This window comes from Rhodnius prolixus, unplaced genomic scaffold (genome assembly GCF_049639745.1).
Source record: "Rhodnius prolixus isolate KJV_2025 unplaced genomic scaffold, Rpr scaffold_8, whole genome shotgun sequence".
NCBI classification, from domain to species: Eukaryota; Metazoa; Arthropoda; class Insecta; order Hemiptera; family Reduviidae; genus Rhodnius; species Rhodnius prolixus.
This window is the reverse complement of record NW_027411593.1, coordinates 26393284-26404773: the sequence shown is the minus strand read 5'-3', so window position 1 is coordinate 26404773 and position 11490 is coordinate 26393284. Positions and strand designations below refer to the sequence as shown.

Genomic DNA, 11490 nt, shown 5'->3' with positions numbered 1-11490 from the left:
TTTTGGTGGACATTAGAAAAGCCACGGTTATTGGCAAACCAGTATAACAGAAGCCATAGTTATTGATAATAGTACAGAGTAGCAATAGTTTTTAGCAGACAATATAACAAAAAACAATGACTGTTTAAACATACTACACCAAATTAATTTTCACCATCATTTAATCCATGGTCACTGTTCGCTAAGTAACAGCGGCAGAGAGAATTGAGAAAGCATCTTAAAAAGCTCCGTATCGATCTGGTCAACAGAGATATAGTACCAATATCTGTCTTGCTACCAGCAAGACTTACTTAGGGAGCCGCCTGTAGAAAGTAGGGTTTAAATAGATTAAAGCGCCCTCAGTCTCTCATGGTCTAGTAGATGGTTCTGATCTAAAAAGGCCTCAGTCATTTTTCTATTTTAATTAGACGAGAAAAAATCGGGCGTAACCTGTTTTTCATTGAGCTGCAGAAAAGAGATGCAAGGATCTGAATCCAAAAATGCAAATTGTGGCCGAAATCAACCAATCATTTGAACACGATCATTTAAACTTAAAAAATTAAAATTAATTATAAAGTAATAACTTTCTTTTGATAATAAATAGATACTAACTAATATCTATTTCATAAAATATCTAAATTATTATTTTTCAATTTTAAAGTAAAGTTAAGATACTTTTAATATTTTTTATTTCGGTGCAGTTGGCCAAATATCTGTTATTATTTTAAAAACGTTCTTCCTTGTTTATAAGAATTACTTTAATCACAATTTTTTTCAGTCTGAAAGTAAAATGTCAAACATTTTTTTTGACTAAATTCGTGTATCGTATACGGCGGTTATATTTCTAACTGACTAAGCGAAACATTTTGGCATCCAAATGATCTACGATGATCGCGGCATAAATGCTGGACGATTGATCATCCACTGTAATTGTGGAGGGGCTTGTTTAAGCAATGGCGGCACTCTTTGCGCAAAGTCAACAAGGCCAGTTGTTGTTTTAGCACCGCTAAGATCAAGCGCAGATTCTTCTTCCTTACGTGCGCTAATCGTTGCCGTAGTCGTTGTTGTAGTTGCTGGCAGTGATGTTGGAGTAGTTGTAGTGACTGTTGTTGCCTCTACTTCGTTAGTTGTTATTGTTGATGAGATAATAGGTGTTGTTGCTGCAGTCGTGGTTGTGGTTGCTGCAGGAGTTGTTGCAGTTGCTGTAGTTGATTCAGTGGGCACTGGTGCTGCTGTTGTTGTAGTCGTTGCAGTGTTTGTCTGTGTTTTCACTTTTTTAGCAGATGATTTATCCTCGTCTGGACATTTTCGCTTTGGCAGATTTGCGTCCTGTATCCATTTCAAAGCCGGCACTGGTCTTTTTGCACCAGTTGGCTTCTCTTTCACTTTATTTACATTGTCAACTTTCTTCATGTCAGAAGCGCGCATAAATTCAATAGATACATCCGGCGTTAAAACTCTGCGTTTCTTAGCTTCTTCGGGGTTTGGATTTTCCTGCGTTATTTCGCAGCCTTCTTGTGTTCTTCTCAATTCGTCTAATTTTTTCTTTAACATTGACATTTCCTTACCAACTTTTGCCACATCCGATTCTTTCTTTTCCTCTTTTTTCTCTTCCACTTTTGGACTATTTGTGGTTATTTGCGGAGCAGTTTTGTTCTGTGGTGGAAATCTTGTATTTAACCAACTGGCCAATCGGGATTCCTGTTTTGGCGGGCTTGCGTTTACTGGCGAAGAAGAACTTTGCAGTTGTGGTTGTTCTTGTTGAGGTTGGGACTGTTGTTGAAGATGGTGCTGTTGTTGAGGTAACTTGTTATTTGGTGACTGCCGACTGTTGCTTTTGTACAGCTGCTGAAGTCGATGGTCCAATGTCGTTATAGTTTTGTTCATCATAGTACCTTGTACTTTTGAACCCTTTTTAGGCATGTACGGTTTATTGTTGAACACGGGCATTCTATTGTTGGTATTACTCTGATGGATTCCATTTTCACGTAATTTATTTTCTGGAGTCATGACGATTCCATTGCCGTTTAATCTTTGGGCTGTAAGATTTTTATGCAAAGCATGCTGTTGCTGGGGTGGCTGTGCTCCTTTCATCATTGCTGGAATGGTGTTGTTTGATGGAGCCTGAGTTAATGATTGATTTGATGTTATTGGATGCATGATTGGTTGATGCATTGTTGGTAGACTGTGCGTGATGTTGGTGACGGCCGGTACTCCCATACTGTGTGCAGACTGATTGAGTGGTGCTGTGGTGATTGCGTTCGGCGATTTAGCCGCAGTAATGGCAGAAATCTGGGTGGTTAGTTGTGATGCTACAGGATGTGCAGTGGTATATGTAACATTTTGCACTGCAGACGATGTACTGGTTGTCGGTAAGCTTGGCGTCTGAGATAATGGTTGGGTACTGATGGTTAAACTACCTCCATTGCTAATGTTTACCATTACCTGGTTGGAACTTTGATGTATTGTCTTTTGTTGTTGCACAGTTGATGGCATTAACTGTTGCTGTTGTTGTGCCAATGTTGAAGGTTGTTGCTGTTTCAAAGTTGGCTGTCTATTTCTATAAAGCTGTTGTAATCTTTGATCTAACGTCGGTCCAGTTTTGCTCATCACCCCGCCCGGAACTATAGGCAACTTCCTTGACATTTGTGCTCGATTATAAATAGGCATTCTATTATTATTATTATTGACACCAGTCAGCATACCATTCTCTTTTGGTTTATGCTCCGATGTGATGGCTAATTTATTATTTTTAGTTTTATGACCAGATAATGCTTTCTGAGTATCTTTTTGCATTGGTGAATTAACGTAACCAAGTGTTTTCGCGTGGCTGGTTGGTTGTGATACTGTGGTAGTTATGGTGAAACTGTCGCCATTACTTATGCTTAAAGTAACCTCTTTGTTATGTACTTTCGTCGCACTAACTGTAGTTGGAGTTTGCAAAGTAACTGCCCTGACTGGATTATCTTTAACAGATTTCGATTCCACTGAATTAACATGTCCGTTAATTTGTAAAGGAGTTTTGTTAACAGCTTTCCGATCTTGCTCATTCGTATCGTTAACTGCAGCTTTTTCACTATCTTTGGTCGTTTCATTAGATTTTACTATTCCATTGGTTACATCGTTACTTGTCTTTGCATCTGCTTCTTTCTTGACCAGCTCTTCTTTACTATTGGCCTCTTCTTCTACTTTTACTTTGGGTTCTTTTGATTCTTCACTTACCGATCCTTGAAGAGGTTTCATAATTTGTTGATGGATAATTTCTGGCATTCTGTAGTAGAATCTCATTGGACCATTCTGAAACAGATGAAATGAATAGTTTTAGACGAGCCATTAAAAAATAATAAACTCATGTGGCCAATCACAATAGTCTCTCTTACGATTACCAAGAATCACAAAAACCTTTAAACTCATACTTGATTCTCATCAACCGTACAATATAACCGTAAAACCGTACAATATACTTAAATGTACTCTAAGCTTAAACCAATACTAATAATAAACTAATGAGTCATTTTCTAGAAAGCTAATTATTCTTTGAGAAAAGAGGTTTTGTTGTTGTTTTGGGTACAAAAACCAATCCCGCAATTGGTACCCAAAATTATAGTCGATTGTTCAACGATTCTTGATAGCATTTCCATCGCCGTATTTGTGTGAACGTGGAGTTAGTAGTGTGGCAACGCTGCTAACTAGAAAGAGAAATCGTTTGCTTGTTAACGAACGCGGTGACTAACGGCTGTTTTTTGTTTGAGTAAATTCGAGCCTGATATTAACCAAACTTGTTGAAAAACATCAGATTCATCCATCACATTAGATATGTTTTTCTAAATATTATTTATAAAGTTACGATTTACTGGTCTTATTAGAACAGCCTCATTTAAAATGTAAGTTTGAACATAGAAACAAGATAAGACTCATATAACACGCTATAATTAAATAAAAATAGTGATTGCGATTGTGATTTTTAAGATGTGGTACATATTTCATTTATTTTGTGTAGATATAAGTATATGAGTTCATTTACCCACTCTGTAACGGTTGTACAACCAACATTGCAACTTTATATACATTCCTTTATATAAGATGTGGTAAAGTTAAAAATTTTAGGGGGCGCTAAAAAATAATTTATTCTTTAAGTTAGCGGTACAGGAAATAAGTTTGAGAACCTCTGGATCAGAGGTACTATTCAAAATTACCATTAATCAAATTTTCTGGTAAAAAGGTTTCCAATATAAGTTGTAGATTTTTTTGTTTATAATCATCATTTAATCATTGAGTTTAAAAGAGCAGTCGTTTAGAGAAAACCCTTAAAATGCTGTAAAATCTATTCCATCAAGATAGACTTCAAGATTAGCCGATTTCTTAAATTTGTAATATATTAGATGATAATTATAAGACACAAGTGAGTACAATTAACAAATTGGCTAGGTGAAGCTCAGAGTAGACTCCGAGAAACCGGGAGAGAAGCGTTCGACTAGGTACTCCGTTGGAGCAACAGGATGACATCAAGAACGGGTTGTGATGATGGTGGAAACATGCAGCAAAAGGTTGAGAAGATGGTGCTACATAAAATGGTAAAAAATACTAATTGAAAGAGCATTTTAAACTAGTTTTTTGTTTACAATTTTAGCTGTAGATATTTTCTTTTGCTTCTCTATTTTTTACTTTATTAAACAATAAGTTTGTTCACCATTCTTGTTTCTTTAATTATGTTTCACCCAAATATGTACGTTTACAAAATAGTCAAAGAGACCAGTTGGAAGATTCATCCTAGAAGAGTTAGAAGGATACATCCTTCTAAAGAATAGTTTGAAAAATAGCGTGAATAAAACTTTTATCCTTATAAAGCGAATAAGAGTTAGATATGTTCTAAATAAATGAAATTTTAAAAGCAATTATGGTAAGAGCAAATTGTAGAATACCATATTTTTCAAAACATAGAATATTGATCAAGTAAATTATTGTACATAATTCCCCCACAATATTCAGTATTTATAAAATTAGGCTGTTCAAAAAATTGTATTGGGCTGTGGCAGTTCGAACAAGAAAGGAGACGACAGCGATGGTACAGAAAATTTGAAAACCATTTGGAGTTACCATGAACACTTTGCCTTATAATGGTAACTCTGGCCATCAGAAGAGGTAGGAATTGTTTAGCTTGGGGTTTACCGAACCCACAGGCAACTCTAGGCTTCCCTTCCATCGTTCACTCAAACTCATACATGACTACAGCATTCTACAGTTTACATCTAAGAAACAAACGCCGACACTTTAAGGGGCTATACAAAAGAGCTTTTATGTTGTAGTGGATTTGAGTGAACGCCATTCGCTAGACAAATATGTTTACTTTCCTTTGAATGCAACCCTATTGTTAGCTAACAATAAATTTTCTTAATCAAACTTATCACACTTAATAATAAATTAATTTCAAACATTAGCTAGCTCATCATTTCACTTACTCTTTTCCAAGTGTAGATGTAAGCAATGTCCATGAGGGAATACGAATCCGGTAGGGATTCCCGGCGATACATGATCTCAATCTGTAAAAAAAGAAAATAACTAATTATTAATTTAACTTCACAGTAATTTTATTATTAAATGAAAATAACTGAGAAAAATAAATATCCAAGTCCCAAAACTTCGTTTTTAATTATTAAAAAGACTAATGATTTTTAATACTAATAATTTAAAAGATAATAAGACTTGTTTTTTGGTACAGTGTTGTAAAGATTAGCTTCGTTTCCTAGCAACCGATCAACACCAGTTAGTAGTTTTGTGAGTGCTCTTGCCAGATTTTTTTAAATTGAACTTTAACTTAATTAAAAATCAAAATATTTACTCGGGGAGTGCAATAAATGCAATAAGAGATTTTGCATCAAAAGAGAAGCAGGATAAATAATTATAATATAAAGAATAACGATTCAATTAAAGCAAAGCGTGCTCAGTAACGTGTAAGTACAGTCCCGATTGCTTAGCATTATCTGCTCACGAAATCAGTGAACACTAGAAGTACTTCCATGATGTGGAAGGCTCTATTCATATCTATAGTAAAATATAAATTGAAAGAAATTAATATAACCATATAACTTGAAATCTTCGAGATAATTTTTAGAAAGCCCTCATGGTACTTTTTGAGAAAGAAAGAGTAAAGTAGAAATATATCTGTACCTCGGAGGGAAAAGGCACCATGTCCATTTTTTTCGATTTTCAGATTTTGGCATCATTTTACAAATTTTTTGTTGCTCTTTCTACAGGTGCAAAGCACTATGCCCTATTTTTACTATTAAGCGATTTATGTATTTTTAAAAAGCACTATGATACTTCATTACTCAAGGCTAAAAGGCACTACATGGGCATAAATTTTTTCACAATGGAGATGAAAGTAAAATATTTTAAAATATGGGAGTTAAAGTGGCCATACCAACTATAATAATTATGGTGAGAAGTACAGGAAAGAGTATAACCGGAAAAGTGGAACAAAAAATGAATTTGGAAAAATATCTTTATTTGGCTCCCCTGTAAAATTTACTTTTTGTGACGTGGTGCCTTTTCCCTCCGAGGTACAGATATATTACTTATATATTGCGAGAGTTCGGTTCGACAGATCGACAGACACTATTCGACTTAAAAGAGATTTACCGTTTATTCTGAACGGCTTTAATGGTCAGGAATTCATAAAAAGCTTGCCTTAAATGACCTAATAGAGACTAGATTCCGCATAGACTTGCATAGTGAGCGGCTATATGCCAAAACCACTGCAACCATTGAATTAGTGTGGTTTCACTTGCATATCTAAAGGAGAATACTATGAATGTTCGCGATGACAATGCACGAGTTGTTCGTTTTATTAGCCTGGGTTACACGTTGAGGTGGTATATACCCATGATGCGATGCAGAAGGTTGGGAACATAAATTTGTCCGTGGATAGCCTACAGTTCAACGCCAGCTTACTGAAAATGTGTTCACTCAGATATCCAATTTAGTATTTAAGCCTACGAATAAATTAAGCCTTTGTGCAGATTAAATTAGAGTAAGAGGCAGAACCTGTTATCCCATAGCCACTTTAGCTAAAAGAGGCTAATTGTGCCGATCATCTGCATGAGAAGCCTCATCTTACTAGATGCTAGGATTACCCACCAATCGTTTTTGCTTATGATCTTTAAGTCCATAGGTCAAGCCCCAAACTACGAGGTGTGGCTATTAAATAACAAGACTATTGCTGTAAAACATTTTATTTTAAATTTATACATATTTAGTTATTATCACCTTCAATTTACACCCCTCCCCTATCCCTACAACGCTCCATGCGAATTTACCATTGTTCGAAAAAGTACTGGAAGTCTTTTTCTGTGAGCTCCTGCATGACGCGTGCCGCTTTTTCTATCACAGCTTCCACGGACTGAAATCGTGTTTCTTTTAATGCAGATTTGACTTTGGGGAACAAAACTAACACTTCTTATACAAACGACGGTTCCGGTCAGGCAGATTTCTCTACAAACACGTGAGACGCTGCAGTCGAAAGAGAAGGCTTTACGCTGCACAGCTGTCGGTCGTTAGGATTTGGCGCATGCACAGTTCTTCTGTAGCAGCATCGCATTCGTTATTTAATAGCCACACCTCATATTAGGCATTGTAACGCAATCAATAAAGAGTTGATATGGATTAAGTTGAGAAGAGCCGCTCGCTCAGACTAGTGCCGGTCAAGTTCCGGGACCAATTACTGAAGGAGTGAGATCCTTCAGGTATATAGCCCTAAGTAACAATCAACTTTTCTTAATGGCGTAGTCGAGGCGATTGGTAAACATACTTTGCTGAAATTTCTGATATGAACACATTAATAACATCCAGATCTAAAGGCTTGGAATTAAACCCAGTATTCCAATGTATCATAGATTTTTGGTCATCGCCTCCTAACCATGTTAGCCCAAAAAGCTCAAGATCCTAAACTAAAAACCAAAACTCTAAAACCTAGTGCTGCTATCTCTTTGTAACATTAACACAGTCACGGAACGGAAGAAAGGATCTTGAACTGGAGGGGAGTAGGAGTTTGAATTATTAACAAACATTAGCGGAAGGATCGCTCTGTGGTTAGCTTATCGGATATTCCCATGCGGAAATTCCAGGTTTAATCCAGTTTCCCAGTGATGGGAAGTGTGGTAATAAGAACCGGAGGCCAGCAGTGCCCTGAAAACAAAGCTCCGGGCGCCAACGACCCCAAATGTTGACGCGCCTTAAATTAAAAATAAAATACTATTACCATCTCTTGAGAACAGTGTATTAAAATATTATTTCCCCTAATATTTTGAGAAAGTAATTTTTTTTTTTAAAAAAAAGCAGTTTAAAAAAAGTAATAGATTAACAAAATGATGAAGGTGTTGGTCGCTAAAAAAACAAAAACAAACAAACATTATAAATCTTATTTAAGGTTGGTACGCATGTGGGGAGCTAGAGCGAGCGCACGATATAGGGGGCACTGGCCGGTGTGCTACCACACGACTAGAGGTGGAGTTTGTAACGCTTGTTAATATTAATTGGGTCCCAATGGAGGAAGTTACACCCGCATTACTGAGAGCCTTATTTCCTGTCTGCTTGCCCGTTATATAACATTATTTACAGTATATGTATACACGGTACCAGTTCCAGCTTGCATAAAGATGTAAATATTGTACGAAATGAAATAAAAAACAAAAAAATGCAACAAAAATGACAGTGCATAAGCTGTAGCATTCATTAATACTAATAGATAGTATGCAAATTGAAGCAAATAAACTTTTGCAAACCGTTAGTAACACTTAAATAGAATTACAAATATTCTTTTCATTTTAAATATTTCCTTTTTACTAAAATGGCTATTTTCATTTATTTATAAATATTTATTTTAATCTTGTACTGAAATTTGTAACAGCAAAACTTGTTGCCAATAAAAGAAAATATGGTACAAGATAATAATACCGTAACACAATAATTTTTTTTTTTTTATTGTATATATTTATTTATTTACAACCTGTATACATATAACATACATCAAGTAAATGTGTTCATCAATTTGTTAGGCACAGATTGTAGGCTGAACCCGAGGATCCAGCGCCACAATCGGGAAGGCATGGTGAGAGGGGCCAGCCAATGCTGGAACTCTCTAGGGGTTGGAAGGAAGTTTAGGAAATAGGTAAAAGGTCACGGGGCCAACGTCGTTTCAGGCGTCGTGGAGGACTGTCGGGATGGGTTGTTGTGGATAAGGCTTGTGCTGTGGGATTAGGATGTATGGTTAGGCTATTATGGAAATTAAGGAAGCGAGAATGGATTAGGTCATTGACAAAAGGGATATTGAGGTCTGTGTGGAGGGTTAAATTGGATACATAATAAGGAGCGTTGACGATATGCCGAAGGACTTTAGATTGAAAGGATTGGATTCTTTGGATGATGGAAGGTTTCGCAGAGCCCCACAGTTCAGCTCCGTAGGTCCAGAGGGGGTCTTAGTAGTGTCTTGTATAGAGTCAGTTTGTTATGTACGTTCATGGCTGATCTCCGCCCTAGCAGTCTTCGTAGTTGTCCGTATCGTCTATTGAGTTCTTGTCTTTTCAGTCCATTGTGCGGGTTCCATGTAAGTCGACTGTCTAAATACAGTCCTAGGTAGCGTACTTGTGTGGAGGTCGGTATTTCTCTGTTGTGTATGAGTGGTGGGGGGCAAGTTTGTCTACGTAAGGTGAATGTTATCTGTTGGCATTTGTCTTCGTTCAGTCTCATTTTCCATTTTTTGCACCAAGAGGAAATGAGATCAAGGTGTTCTTGGATATATGTGGAGGCTTCAGATGGATTGGGATTTGAGGATAATATTGCGGTATCGTCTGCGTAGGTTGTAATTAAGGTATGTGGGTGCGTGGGGATATCAGCAGTGTACACTAGATATAGGACTGCGGGACGCCGGCTTGGATGTGCTTAGCATCAGAGAATTCAATGCCACATCTAACCTTGAAGTAGCGACCTGTCAAATAGGATTGAAGGATTTGGTAATAAGGAGTGGGAAGGAACTGCTTCAGCTTGTACAACAGTCCTGGGTGCCACACCCTGTCAAAAGCCTGTGCTACGTCCAGGAAGGCACCTAGACAGAAATCTTTTTTTTCTAAAGCAGAGGATATTTTGTCCACTACTCGGAAACATTGTTGTATAGTGGAGTGTTGGGATCGGAAACCAAATTGGTGATTAGGGATAATTCTATGGGATTCTAAAATTGGAATTATGCGTTTAACACAATAATAACGGGATAATTGGAGAATGTGCCCAGTTTTGTAGCATCATTAACCTGAATCACATAATACACAGCCTTCATGATAAGAGGCCTCGTCTTCTATTCAAATTATTTGGAGCATAACCTAATATTGTGGAAGTGGATAGATGTTCAATTAAAGAAGAATGGCCTGCTGTAGGAGGAATGATTTTTTTTTAGGAAACGAGATCATTGGCAAATTAATTGACAAATTAGGATTTAAGGTCATTATGGATGGTAAAGTTTAATCCAATAAAACAGAGGGGAGTAATACGGATTTTCCGAAAGATTTTTGCTGGCAAAAAAAGTAGTACTGAAAAACTATAGTACGAGTAAGATAAACTCATGTACATGTCGTGTTTTAACTCGTATGTTTTTTAACTAGATTTTTTTTAATTTAAATTTAAGGCGCATCAACATCTGCGGTCAGTGGCGTCCGGAGCCTTTTTCCTTGTACTACCGAATTCCGGACAGTGTTATTGACACTGTCCATATCATCGGATTATTATTATTGTTACTATTTCAGAGACTTCAAATTAATTAGATGATATAAAAAACATAATTTTTAAAAAAAAACGGCATCGAAGTATAAAGATCGACTAAACGTTCCAACCCTCTACGCATCTACACAATACAATCAAAAATATCACGAAAACTACTTAACGCTCCATTCTATATTTCTAACCTCACCATCCCATACTGATCTCAAAATCCTCTCCGTTAAAGATCTTGTTAAAACTCGTATTATCAAATTTCATTCCTCTACAAACAGTTCATCCTAACCCTCTAATAGAACATCTATCTTCTTCCTCAATACCAGGTGATCCTCCAAGGAGATTGATGGAAGATGGAGAAAATTATGCGTTGTGTTATGTTTATCATGATGGACATCTTTCCCTAGCATTCGGGACAGATGGCCATCAAACAGTAGGGATAGATGGCCAATTATTTTTACTTTTTTTCTGTTATAGTTTGGCTCAGTTTCCAATTCAGTGCAGAAAATTGCCAACTCAGCATAAAAGACAGAACACTAACCGCGGAAATTATACTGAAGAAAATTTGAGATCGTATTAACCCCACACCCAAACTGTCGTCTCTAAACAAGAAAACGAGCCAAGTGTGTTGTCACTTTATTAAGTTCTTTCGAGCACATTGCTGTTGTGAAAAACAGAGTTGCAAAGAAATCCAAACCAACAAGAAATACCATCCCCAAAGAGACAATTCTGAAAGAAAGGATTGTCCGAAAA

The 11490-nt window shown here is 36.7% G+C and overlaps 1 protein-coding gene across 2 annotated transcripts in view; it reads right to left on the bottom strand.

Moving 5' to 3' along the window:
* Positions 1–679: 679 nt before the first annotated feature.
* Positions 680–11490, bottom strand: part of LOC141451052 (uncharacterized) — a 249404-nt gene continuing 238593 nt past the window's right edge. For both annotated transcript variants that reach the window (XM_074122073.1, XM_074122074.1), the window contains exons 8-9: positions 5439–5519; positions 680–3276 (exon numbers count right to left, since the gene is read on the bottom strand). In XM_074122073.1, the coding sequence (XP_073978174.1) occupies positions 862–3276; positions 5439–5519 (2496 nt within the window). In that variant the 3' untranslated portion in view covers positions 680–861. The remainder of the gene's footprint in view (positions 3277–5438; positions 5520–11490) is intronic.